The sequence below is a fragment of the Centruroides vittatus genome, unplaced genomic scaffold (assembly GCF_030686945.1).
Source record: "Centruroides vittatus isolate TY-2023 unplaced genomic scaffold, ASM3068694v2 contig_1157, whole genome shotgun sequence".
Lineage (NCBI taxonomy): Eukaryota > Metazoa > Arthropoda > Arachnida > Scorpiones > Buthidae > Centruroides > Centruroides vittatus.
The window spans coordinates 187288-202069 of record NW_027120743.1 but is presented as its reverse complement, the minus strand read 5'-3'; the positions used below and the strand labels follow the sequence as shown (position 1 = coordinate 202069).

The 14782-nt window shown below is 29.6% G+C and overlaps 1 protein-coding gene across 1 annotated transcript in view; it reads right to left on the bottom strand.

Annotated features, from left to right (window-relative positions):
* Window positions 1–4888: 4888 nt before the first annotated feature.
* LOC136979593 (cyclin-L1) overlaps window positions 4889–14782 on the bottom strand; it is a 104742-nt gene continuing 94848 nt past the window's right edge. The window contains exons 6-10 of the mRNA XM_067275615.1: window positions 12095–12194; window positions 7444–7548; window positions 7217–7358; window positions 6213–6288; window positions 4889–5562 (exon numbers count right to left, since the gene is read on the bottom strand). Of these exons, the coding sequence (XP_067131716.1) occupies window positions 5076–5562; window positions 6213–6288; window positions 7217–7358; window positions 7444–7548; window positions 12095–12194 (910 nt within the window). The 3' untranslated portion in view covers window positions 4889–5075. The remainder of the gene's footprint in view (window positions 5563–6212; window positions 6289–7216; window positions 7359–7443; window positions 7549–12094; window positions 12195–14782) is intronic.

Here is a 14782-nt window from a genome sequence, read left to right as displayed (position 1 = left end):
GTCGATCCATACGAAGTAGATCAAGAGTTGTGGCCTAAAGTAGAATTTGGTGACATCATAAACTATTTGGTTTTGACAAATTACTAAAGTCTTTCACAAATGAAAGCTTATAAATCTTTAGAGGCCTATAACTATCTTACAAGTGGTTGTGTTTCGCTTAATTATGCGCTCTTTCATAACGCTCCAGATATTAGGCCGGATGGCCGAGCGGTAAAGGTGGCAGCCTACCGCTCTGGGGGACCCGGGATCGAATCCGAACGGGTCGAATAATCCCCAGGAATTTTTCGGGGGGTGGTCCGTTCGGATATGTCGGGCCCCGTCCCTCACCACCCGGTCGCCCCATTGTGGGCCTGGCCGAACCCATAATGGGCCTACTAAAAAGAGGCTCTCTTAGTGCCCACAGGGCGGAAAGAGTTAAAAAAAAAAAAAAAAACGCTCCAGATATGCAGGTGGGTTGAGGCCACTCATACCCCATGTATAATATTGCCATCCAGTCTGGTGATGACTCATCATAAAATGAGGAAAGTTTTCCTTTGGGGTAAAAAAACACTTTTTCAATAATATATTATTACTAGCATATAAGCCCGGCATTGCTCGGGCAAAAAGTAACGATAGTGAAGATTAAGATTATTACATTATACCCAATCTTACCCGTTTTCAGAGAATGCAAGAATTAGGTCCCCATTTTCAGACTAATTAGAGAATTTTTAGATGGGTCTAAAAATATGTTCGATTTTCGGAAAAATACAAAAAACCGCATCTGCGCCTGTAAATCTTGCACGTCGCTTTCTCTTAACACTTCCATTGTTAATATTTACCCTGCGGGGGGGAAGTGTTAACAACCTCTCCCCCGCGGAGGAAAATTTTGAAAAATTCCTTCTTACTGTACGTTCTCATGACGTACCCTGTGTACCAAATTTCAACTTTCAGCTCTTAACTGTTTGGGCTCTGTGCTTATTATTATCATTATTACAGTGGAACCTCGGTTAACGAACTTAATCCGTTCCGAGACTCCGTTCGTTAACCGAAGCAATTTTTCCCATAGAAAATAATGCAAATACAATTAATTCGTTCTAGCAGCCGGTATTTTTGTTATTTTATTTGTAAAATGGTTTTTTTTTATGAAAATATAGGAAAACGTAACTACTTTGGAATTTTCACTTCTTTTTCGGTTCTTCTCTTCGTCACTGATAAGAAACTGACGTTCGAACCCACGACGGATCTTTCTTATGATACCCCCACCAATGGGTAGTCCCACCCATATAAAAAAGTCTTCGAATGGTCCACAATGTTCCAGAATATTCCACAACATTCGAGTGTGTTCTGGAATGTTCCACAATGATCTGGGATGTACCGGGATGTTCCCGAACGTTCCAGAACATCCTGGAATGTTGTGGAATGCTCTCGAATGTTCTGGACTGTTCTAGAAATTTCTAGAGGGCAAAATTTCCAGCCTTTATATCTTCAACAGCACGTCCTTCAGGTAAAAACGGGAACCTTTTTCGTAGATGGGGTAGAAGGCTACCACACCATATAACTCCCATGATCGTACCGGGACTCGTTTTTGAGTTTTAGCGGCACGCACATTGTACACTTACTTTTATAATACATATTGATTGATTGATGATGATTATCATTATGGTATGTTATATATAAATAATAAATAATTTGTCAGGAACAACTTGATTATTACTATGTAATAATTATTTGTTACTAATGTAAAAAAAAAAATCATAATAAAAAGTAACATCCTAAAGAAATGTTAATGTTGCTCACAAAACAACCTAACTTACCTATCTGTAAATGAACAATGGAAATTATTGGTTTATATCTAAAAAATACACACTTTTATTTATGTAAATTAGACTCGAATTAGTTGGTTCAAAATTTATTTCTAATTTTTCATCTGTTAAGCGATTTTCTTTGCTTAACACTTTAATATTAACTCTACTGTATATTTATTACCAGCAGAGACTACGAAAACGGAAAGGTGAAAAATAAAGGTAGAACACAATTATTAGCTACTCAAACTAAAATCTGCGGTTGTTAAAATTATTTAACTTTGTTTTGTCAGTATTAACAAAGGGATTTATGCAACCGGCTTGTACAGACTTTATGATATTCGTGCAAAAGTTTATCTAATCATTTATTGGCCACAGTAATCACATGTTATTGCTTACCTGAAATGAAATGTTTCTGACAAACTCTTGTACTGATATTCACTTAATCCGTATTTAAATTTTCCCGGTTAATTTTCCAGGCCATGTAAATTGCCTTCTTCGTGAAAGCTCCTCAGTTTGGGGTCCTTGATGACAAATAATGTCGGGAATTTTAAAAAATGGCGATCCTTTCTTCTTGAATGAACTAATTACAGTCAAACCTGTTTTTATGCGCTCTTTTTATGTGCGATTTTTATTTGTGCGATTTTTTTAATGCGAATTTTTAATTTGTGCGGTATAGTTGGCGACTAGTCTCGTGCGATTCGTCATGTCTTACGTTGACTTATTATAGCTAAATAAACTTATTATAGCATAAATGCACTTATTATAGTAATATTATTGCATGAATATGCGAAAAATGAAATAATTTACTTTTAAGTCAACAAAACACCACCTGGACAAAAATATGTAAACCAGACGATAGACCAGACGATGCAGTCAAGTGCTGACATCTGTTGTCAATAAATTCTATTTCGTACGGTTTTGAGTTATTTTCTATGTGAGACTTCTTTTATGCGGTCCCTGTTGACCGCATAAAAAAAATATTTTTTAATTGTGTTGCGAAAACTATTATTTACAGCCATTCGTGAAGTTTTCGTGAGATTTTTTTTTATGCGTTTTTTTTAATGCGGTCCCTATCCCCCGCATAAAAACAGGTTTGACTGTACACCCAATTACACAACAATTCACCATAGTGATATTCACGACGAACAAACAAGAACTTCAGCTAAAGCGCGCGTAAACACAAATAAACGTAAACAAACCACAAACATGGCACCGGACGATTGCACATTTTCATGACGTCACTCGTGATGTGGACTTGAAACCTCTCAATAAGGGAAGTATGATGATGCCGTGCCCGAGAGAAAACTATAATAGCTCACTCAAATTTACACAAACATCAAAACTTTGTTAGTAAAATATAAACTTAAAGTCTTCTTTACAATTTGGTTTTATTGTAAAAAATGTTAATTAATTAATTTCCAATACTACCCATCCAGCGGCGCAACTATCTGACATGGTCAGGCATTTCCCTCAGTGGATGGGTATTGGAACTTTCTAACGACTCTAGTTTGTGATTTTCTGGAATAGCTACTAGAATTTGTGAATTTTTTATTATGATTACTCAATCTTTCCCATTTAGTTTTGTTTGAAACAGAAGAAACGAGTGAAATATTAACTAAAGTCACCGGTTGTACTTAGCTTATGTGAGCGTCATTACCCTCCATCGCCACATTGGTACCAAATGCTTTTTTGTTGGCCTAACAGCATATTGTGAATCAAACAAAAAGCAGAATTGGGAGCTAAGTATATATAGTTTATAAACATAATTACACGTAACAATTTAGAATAAAAAATGTACTTATTTTCAGTTGAAAATGCAAAATTTTCTAAGCGATCATATGAAAAACAAAACACGAAAGATAAAAACTCTACTAATGTCATTGGCTAGCTACCACATCAATAGGACACTCACAATTCCATTCTGTTTCGAGATACCTAATGAGCGGGATTACTCGTGAACTTCATTACCCAACTTTTAATAAAGTTTTAATTTCAATTCTTTTATTTGAAATTTTAGAATGCGTTTTCAATTCACAAACATATCACAGATTTAGTGTTTAAAAATACCATCAGCCATTTTAATTAAGTTATTGGGTTGCAATTTGAAAAAAGTGTAGACCTATAAATTCCCACTGTCGTCAGTCCTTGTCTTTCCTTAATCTCGAGGACGGAGTTGATATATGAAAGACGAGATCAGTTATTACGAGACGAGACCTTACGGGTATAAGACCCCGATTAACTGTATATGAACTGCCGATGCAAACTGGTCATGTTATTTCAACTCAAAAATTCCCCCCTGAAATTTGACCGGCACGACTCTATTGTTAAACGAAATGTATGGTGTACAGGGGCAAGCCACTACTAATCTGAGATGGAGAGAATATATTTTAAATTAAATTAATTAAAAATATGATTAAAAATTGCAGCTCGGCATTGTGACATCTTTGTTTATAAATCTTTTTGTAGAATGCTTTTGGACCTTTTTTCCTTTTTTGTTCGACATTTCATTTGTTTACAGCAAAAGAAATAAAAATTTCTTTTAGGTAGGATATTAAAAAATACCCTACTTGTTGGAGAGACTATTTTCCCATAATTAAAAATTTTGTTTAAATTGCTACACCATTACGAATGTGGAGCTAGGGCCTAGGCATTGGAGGGTCCTTTACCATATTTTGTGAAATTTAGTTACGCCACTGACCCCTTCTTTCTCATAAAACTTAAACGTAATTAATTAATTAATTGACGGTCATAATAGGTGTTTCAACCTGCAATGCTTTGTTTTCCATTAAAGATATTTTGAAAACCAAACATGTTACAAGTTCTAGTGATTCTATCTTGAAAAGAAATTTGAAAAATTAATTGTATCAATGATCAACCAGTACTGGTTTGAAAATGAGTAAAGTATGATTATTTGGCATTCAATGTGTGTTATCCACTGACAAGACCCAGTAACCTGAATATGCCTTCCATTTTTCCCCCTGCAGATGCGCATAGCTAAGTAAGTAAAATAAATCTGAAATAATAACAAAAAACGTAGTTAAACGGTTTAAGATCATTGAAATTAACTTACCTAAAATCTAGCAATAAAAATTAAAATACAAACATTAACAGATATATGAATTTATTCCATATTAAAATTAGCATTTTTTTACAGTGAAATCAGTATATGGCAATGTCAAAAACTCCTCTCTAATTCACAATAATTGTAGACGTCCGGTAACATCACACACACACAAAAAAAAAAAAAAAATTACAAATTTTGTAGCGCTAATATTCGCAGGAAAATTTATGTCACCGCCGACTTCGTTCTCGGGAGCGACTGCGATGATTAGAAATGTCTTTGGATCGTTCTTTCCTAGATTTATGAGACTTCTCATAAGAATTTGAGTGATGATTTCGTTCTCTAGATCTTGAGCGTGACATGTGACGTAATTTCTCCCTCTCTCGCTCCTTTTTGTAACTTCTTTTACTGTGTCTATGAGGAGAATGACTATGCGATTTGCTGCGACTACGAGAATGGCTTCTTTTTCGTTTGTGAAAGGAACGGTGCTTGTTTTCTTTTATTTCCCTTGTCCTAGAACGTGAACGAGCTCGATGGACAGGCTTGTAGCTACGAGGAGGAGTTTTGGCTCTTCTTTTAGGTGAAGGACTGCGACTCCCACTGTGGCTGGCAGAGGATCCTGAACGATCCTTCTTGCTGGAGGGACTAGGACTATTTGGAGACAAACTGGGAGGTTTTCTCTTCACCGGAGCAACGTGATTTGGTTCTCTCTCGTTCCTAATAATAAGAAAAGTTTATAAATTATATTTAACTATAAAAGAAATATTAACTACTTTTTATTCGAAAAATGTTACATACTATTAGTTATTAAATTTTATGTAAATGAAATAGAAATCTTATTAACTGAAAAAATTCCTATATGAATTATTTTTAAAAATTCCATTTGTGTTTTAGAATCTCCATTATCAATATAGCAACAATTCAATTTTTCCCCCATTCCTGTCAAGGATTTAAATATATTATTCCAGTTTTCAAAACATTATTAAGTTTTATTTTAATCTAGTTATTACAGATGAAAATGTCTCTCTTATATTAAGTGTTAATTTGAGTTTTTTGTAAACAAAGTTTGAATGTTATTATTATTATTTTAATAAGTTTTTGAAAGTTGGTTTTACCTAACGAAGCCATTATTTGAAAAAAATTAGTAGATTAGTAGCACATACAACAACTAAAACTAATAGTAGAAAAGATTTTAAAATTAACTAATGATTATAAAACATTCATTATATTTAATATTAGACTTCTACAATTCACAATGGAATTCTAAAATTTCATTTCTTCACCATTGAAAATGAAACAAACTATTGAAAATAATGTTGGGAGACAACTGTATCATAAATACATTAATAATAATAAATTAAAATTACTTTGGACTTGCTGCTGAATTGTGCACATCTTTTTCTCTCTTTACTTCAACAGGAGAGTGACCTTGTTTTGGTGAGTCTGTAATTAAAGAAAAGAACTTTAACGGTGAATTTTTTAAAATTTTATGAGTTTTAATAATACAATAAAAATATGCAAACTTTGAAATTTGACTATTGAAATAAATTCAATGGTCTAGATTTAGTTGTGTATGGAATATAACAATACAAATATAGTTGATGAATTATTTTGTATATCTGTTTTGAGGAAGTTAAATCAAGAAAAATTACAAGTTCAACCAACCAACCAACATACCAACTAAACATAATTCTTAAGAGTGGCTGATGTGTGCATGTGCATGTGGCACATTCTGATTACTCAACAAGAATTATGAATAATAATAAGAGTAACATATACATGTGATCTTTTTTATAGCTGTTTAATAATTATTGATAATGTAAATGATGTACTATTATTATTAAAATATAAAACTAGTCAAAAATTTAACCACACAGTGTGTTGATTTTCCCAAATCTTAACAAATTACTAAAAACCCTAAAGAATAAAAGACCGTAGAGTTTTTGCATTAGAAAAATATTTAATTAAGGGATGCAGTAGCATTTCGTTATCAAATATATCTTAATTACTTATATATTGAGATATATATACAGAAACATATGTATATATATATATATATCTTATTTCTGTTAAAATGCACATTAGATAAGCTTTAAATAAATCTATAAAAAAAAAACATCATTCAACAAGCTACATAACCGAAATTTTTCTATTGTGGGGGCTGGCTCACTGGATTTGGAGTAAATATTCTATGAACAATAAAAAATATAAATTTTGAACTATTCTAATTTTTATTTCTTCAATGATATATTTAATGTAAACATATTAAATTCTCTACTAACAAATATTAATATTTTTTTATGCAAATAAAAAAATTTAATTTTAATAAATTATAATACAGACTAAATAATACATATCATTTTCTACTTACTCTGTCTAGAACCAGGAGAAAATCCAGAACTGGCATTTGGTGTAGGAGTTGAATTGCCAGATATTCCTTTAGCCTTTAATTTTGCTTCTTGATGTGCCTTTCTTAAATCTTCTATTATTTTTTCCAATTTTTCAGGATCAGCCTACAGAAATATAACAGAAGGTAAATTATCTTTTAAATTACAGGATACAAGATACAAGAAAATATAAATTAATAATAAAATATACCTTTTTTCTTGCATACAAATGCAATATTGTACTACAGATATCCTGAATATTATTCTCTGTGACGTTAAAGATCAGATACCATGGTGGTTTATTAGGTAGAGGAATCTATATTTAAAAACAACAGTAATTAGATTTCAATCATAATTAATATACCATATTTACCTATGTTTTCCATTTTTTTCTTTCTTGTAATCATCAGACATAAACACTGATCTTTATACACTTTACAAATGTATACAAACTAAACATACTTTGGCTATGTTCTATTCTAGTTTTATCCTTCTTTCTATTTTAAATTTTAAAATATTATGTTTTATTGAAAGTTATTTTTAAAAATATATAGTTTAGCTAAACTGAAAGTTAAGTTTTTTTATAATAAATGGGTATAATTATATTAAACAACCCAAAGCCCTATATATATATAATATATATATATAATAATACACACAGCCAAATGATAAATCCACTAATTTTAATAATTAATACTAAGTAATTTGCTACTAGAGGTAGACATTAGGCACCATCTCTTATCTACATTAATAATTATAATTTTAAATAATTTAGAATCATCTGGAAGAAAAGAATTGACATGGAATGTGGCCAGTTCTTTTGTTCCAGATGGCTTTAGGTTGTTTAGTACAACTTATATACACACATACATACATACACCTCAGTAGGTAAAACATTAGCTAGCTGAGTGCCATTATGAAAAAGTACTTAGACCATGATTAATTGCATAAGGTTATATCTAAATTTAAATACATCTGGAAGCGAGGGCTTGCTTGGGGTATGAGTAGTGCAACTGGCAAGTGCACTGCATGGCAAGCAGAGATTACACATTCAAACCTCGCCCCAGGACAGTTCTTTTCTTCCAGATGATTCTAAATTATTTAAAATTATAATTATTAATTTAGATAAGAGTTGGTGTCTAATGTCTACCTCTAGTGGCAAATTACATAATATTAATTATTAAAATTAGCAGATTTATAGCCAGAGTATTTAAGGTGATCGTTTGTCTATGTATCTAATTAATGCTTTAATAGCATAACCTTAGATTCACACTAAAATAATTTGATGTTATGAAAAATGTTTAATTAATCCATCTATCTATAAATGGGATAAATGAAAATAATTAATGAAGTCATTTTTAATGTATCTATATAATTCTTTTAGCATATTATAAAGCAGAAGGTATTATTACGGAACCCCTTCATTTCAGACTGATAATAGATTCGAACTGTAGCATATTGTGGCTGTGCTGCACTAGGCAGACATCCATAACAAGGGAAGGATGCCTCCCATTTCAGTTATGTGGTTGAGCTCAGTGAAACAGGACATTTGTGCTTTTTGCAATTCCAAACTTTTTAATAGTAAGTGAATTTAATTATTTCTAAAATATAATCATGTAGCTGTAGGTAGCTGGTGCATGTGTCCCATTCTATAAGCCTAGGGGTACAAGTTAATCTGTCTGATGTTTATGTTTTTAAAGTTTCTTAATTTTTGTCTGATGTTGACAGAAATTAAGTTAACCCAAGATGAAGATGCATGATATACGGACCTCGTCAGTGCCTTTAATATGGAACCAGACTCCTCTGGGGTTCGTAATACCCACAAATTAAAATCATGGAATAGTTTTTGTAAAAGTATGTGATAGACAAATGAAAAAATTAGAAATAGTTACCTAAAACTATAGATAAGTAGATCTAGTTAAATTCTGAAGTTATTCCGGTTTTAAAAAAAACTGTTCTGGATAGATAAAAAAAAATCAGTTTAAAAAAACACTTAAATTGATTTTATTTTAATTTTCAGATGCTTAGAGCCCAAATGAACAAGCCAAAGAAAAACTTGAAGAGACAAACATGGAGCCAGGAAAAAATGGCAGAGACAGTGAATATGGTAAGGAATGAGAAAATGGGGCTGAAGAAAGCCGCAAAATTTTATGAGGTGCCAAAAACTACTTTGCGAACTCTCTTTTTGCAAACAGACATTTGTCCAGAGCAATTTTTGAAAAAGACAGTAGCTAGAAAGCCAATTCTTCCTGAGAATATCAAAAAAGAGCTGCTGGAATATATTGTTGATGGAGGTCATATTTTTCTATTATTAAAGCATTTTTTCGATAAAATACATTGGAGTAAATGATTTTGTAATTAATTAACTTTTTTGTACTTTTCTATTTGATTTTGAATACATTAAAGCATTTTTTTGAAAACATACAATGGGGTTCCATATTACCATCCGGCTTCCCAAAAACAACTTTCTGACTTTTCTTACAGAAGCCTTCAAAAATCATACTTATAGTTATACTAGTGAAAAATCCAATTAGGAACATCTAGTTTGATAGTTACCAGTACTTTTTGCACAAAAAATGTGGATGTAGTTATGATACCTTGTTTACAATTTACTATAATGAAAATGGGGTTCCATAATGCCACCTTCTCCTATATATATATATAATATGCTAAAAGAATTTCTTCTAATCTTTCCCCCATTCCACCCTTTATTGAACAGAATAAAGTAACATTATGTTACGTTAAATAACATATCAATTAAATCTTTTTTTTTATTTTTCTCGTAATATTTGCTCTTTGGCCTCCTCCCTTCTGGCACCTAAGCTTAAGCTTGATAGTTAATCTGCCACTAACAACATATGGCAGCTAATAGTAATATATTATAGAGCTTACTACATTATACATATACAGTAAAATAATCAAAATGATAAAGTTTAATTCATTATTGAACTATAACTTGGCTAATTAAATATAGACACTATGCAATTTCAACTAAAAATAAATTAAGATACTTTCAAAATTATGTTATAATTATATACAAAATGACTGATAATAAGTAGTTATTAAACATATCTTCTAAAAACTCACTTTAAGTGCTATATTAATGTATTCAGAATGAAAAATAAAATGACACTTTATTGAAAGAAAAACCATGCTTGATGCAAACCATTTAACTGTGTATACCAACACTATACAGAGGAATATGACACAGTTGAAAGTTCGTTTGTAAACTTTTGAAGATATTTTATTAAAAATGTTTTTATTTGTAATGTTTATTAAAGTTATTGATGTCATGAAAATATTATACAAATTTACTATTATATATGTTTGCTTTTAATAATAAAAAGAGGAAGTACTGTATGCATTTTATGCATTAGAATTTATTCTAGCTTTTTTATGCATTCATTATTTAGAAAATTAGAATTCATTTGTGCTATACTTTTCTCTGAGCTACTTTAAGTATAAATACTTAATCTATTAATACAAAGATACAAATGAGCATTTGTGACATTGTCACAATGCTGGGCTGCAATTTATCATATTTTTAATTTATTTAATTTAAAATGTATGCTCTCCACTTCAAATTAGTAGTGGCTTGACCATACATTTCCTTTAGCAATAGTGTCATGCCAGTCATCTATTAACTGCTTTCAAGAGAAAAGATTTAAATTGAAATAACGTGACTTCTCATTTGCATCAGAAGTTCTTATATAGTTAATTGGGGCCTCCTGCCCCTAAGGTTTCTATAGCCGATTTCAGATTTCATCTATCTAACTCCATTCTCAAGATAAGGGAAAGACAGACAGTGGACAGACAGTCAACAGTGGAAATTTATAGGTCTACAATTTTTTCAAATTGCAGCTCAATTAAATAACAACAAATGATATCAAACAACCTATTACAAAGCGGTATCCAAATAATAATTGCATTTGTACAATGCTATGCTTTTTAAATGAATCATTCCAAGATGATAAGCAATGTACAACAATGCACAGAGCAAACAAAAATGTTTTTGTATGCACTCCAAATTTTAAGACATCCATCCCATCGTTTCCACAAGATAGGATTTTTTTGAGGGTGATGCAACAAAATAATCAGTTTGTTTGCTCATACATGTGAGGTACAGTAAGATACAGTAATAACTGCTATTTTATAATTATTACTACCATTTTTGGGGGGGGAGAGTTTTTCAAAATACGTGTAAAGGAACAAACAGACAGGATAATCATAGATAACAGCAATAATTTAGTGGCTTCAGTACCATAATTAGTAGTTTTCTAAAATGATGCAAGTGTGCTTTTGTTTTCAGTTGTAAATAATTGTAAGTAATTTTAGACTTTTATGTCCATCTACAGAAGTACATATTGTAAAACGGGGATGATGTAAATTCTCACACAAATGAAATTTAACAAATTACATTCTAAAAATAATTTTAGAACAGATTAATGTACTTTCTGTGAAATTTACAATTCCAAAATAAATTTTGAAATCAAATACTGTTTAACAACTAATTCAGTAAACTTTAAAGATACATTATTTTTAAACTACATAACATTCACAATATATTACTTATAATAAGTAATTACAACTTAACTGAAATGAAATTGTATGTAGTCAATATTATATGCTTTATTAACTAATAATTTAATTACTGATAATTATAATTTACATACAAAATTAATTATAATTTAAGAAATGGATGAAAATTGAAGAAAAAGTTAATTAAATTCAAGAATATTCTTAAAACCTAGAATAATTTAAATATAAAAAGGAAAACATGAAAGTAAGTATGGCAATTAACTATCTTAAACACTCAACCATCAGCATCATATTTTTAAGACTAGCTATTTTATATGACTTACCTTTAATAATCTTGCACTTAAATAAATACATGCACATGCTATTGTTTCTGGATGGTATTTCACAAAAACATTTGTTCTCAGGCTGTCATTCATATAATTCCTATTTAAAAAAAAAAAACATTAATTTATATCATTATTGTATTGTATAAATGCTACAATTGCATTTTCCATACTCAATATAACCCTATAAACAATCTACTTTCACAGAGTATGTAAAAATAGTAAATTAGCTAAATATTATGAAGTATTCATAAATCATATTATATGAAAATGAACAGTTATGTTGCTAGGAACAGTTTAAACAAATCTCATTTAGTCTTCGATAATTAACTAAACAAAGTATTAAATAAACCTCACATGAAATTATCTTAGATTTATGATATTAACTTATTCTGAAATAAAACTAAAATAGCCAGTTTTAAAACAGAAATTAAAGTATGATTTTTAAGTTTGTTCTATTAATACATGAATTATTAAAAAATGATGTGTGCCAAGAAAATAATCAACAAACATGATAATTTTAAACCAAAACATTATAAAAGTGATAAATTAATTTTTAAAAAAGTATATAAAAAAATTTTGTTTTAGCTAAGAAGTAAATAATCTCTCACTGTATATTAATAGTTAATTAGATCCATTTTCATACTAACCAAAATTACAAATTAGTTATTTTTATTTTAAACAAAAATAATCTAATTTAAAGGAAAGTTAAGCTGTATCTACAATAATGGGATTTATCCTTCTAGAATTTAACTGCATATAAACTTTTTACTCTCTTTTTATTTAATTATTTTTTTCGTTTATGAGCAAAATTTTATTTATTAAACATATATTTTATCTTAAAAATTTCTTCAATATACTTGGAAATAAGTGTTACATATTTAATAACAATAACAATTGTATATTGGAATATTGAATCTCTCATGATTATTTATCATATGACTAAGAAATGTTCTCTCTAAGGCAGTTTTAGCTGATCAATAGTCAATAGCATACTAATCTATTTAGTATGAGTATTGTTTGTTGTTATTAAGTTCATAAGCAAGTTTTCTGCAGCTGCAGCCAGCTAACATTGCAGATTGACTCCTTAAAATTTTCTCCTGGGGTTCCAGAATACTGCTAACTAAATGTTTCAAGAAATATTTTCAAATAATCCTTTAGTTAAATATAAAACTATTTACATTTCTGAAAAACTATTTATTTATATTTGGATAGATATTTGTTAATTTTATGTAACAAGTCAAATTCTGAATTTGAAAACCTGGAAAAACTTTACTATTAAGTGAAAACTTATTTTTTTTATTTAGATATTAATTTTTATATCTATCTAAATAAAATTTTATAAACCTTTTCTATAAATGATGAAAATATCATCCATAAACAACTAAGTTTAATGCTAACAAATACAATTATTGTAATTATATGAGAACATTCCATTGTTATAACAGTATCCTATTCATTTGAACAAAAATAAATCTTAATATTGACATAAACAATAGAATACAACAGTTTTTTTACTATGTTAAATGGAGAAACAGTTATTTTATTACACAAATTTAATTCTAATAATATCCATTAAACAATAGCTAGAGAAAATTTGGCTATAATTAAGAATTCTGAATATAGTAAGTATTCAGTTCAATAAGATATAATAATCAAACCAAATATATAATTCATTAATAGCTTATAATCTATAGATAAATTAAAATTTATATTAAATTATGAAATATTTATAAAAATAAAATCCTATAATTTACTAATTTGTATATATGTATATATTTTGTCAAAAATTTTCAAATTAACATTACAGACAAAAAACACTAACACAAATTGTGCATGGTTTTTATATTCATCACATAAAAATTAAATGATTGTGTATATATATAGGAAATATTAAAAAAAAAAAAACTAAAAATTGAAAGAAAGCAACATTACAAAAAAACATAAAACAAAGGAAACAAAAAATCTCTAATAATGAAAGATTACCAACAAGATCTATACTGTTTGAAACATTGTTTGAAATCAGTACAAAAATTATGATAGAGAATAAATAAATCTAAATACAGTAAGTAATCGGTTAACAAACAGTTCAGACTGCAAACAAATTGGATAACGAACACTTTTGCAAAAGATTTTTTGTTTGGACAACGAACACATGTTCAGATAACGAATTACTTCAGAAAACAAACACAAAAAGACAATTCAAAATCTTTAGGAGCTCTGAAGACTGACATTGACACTCAACCTGATACCGATTGGATAGTATTCCTCCGAATTTTGAAACTCTCCCTTGTAATTTCAGCCTTTTGTTTACCTTTCTGACAAATAATTTTTTATAGTCTTTGCAAGGTATAAACTGTCAGGCAGATACTCGTAAAGTTTTGCGTCAGTTTTTATTTATGAAATACAAGAGTTTAACTGTCCCATCAGATATTCATTAACATTTTAATACCAAATCTCAAATTTCATCCAGGTCTCACATTTACATAATTTTTTCGTGCACTAGTTGATTTCTGTTCTCTGAATTTTTGTAAGTGCTTTTCAGGACTTTTTATTTAAAAAAGAAACTGATAATATTATGGAGCTTAAAAAAAGTGGAATTTCAAGAACTGTGCTCACCATAGAAACCAAGAAAGAGATAATAACCAAGGTAGATAGTGGGCGGTTGTCTGATGTTGCTAGGTAGTA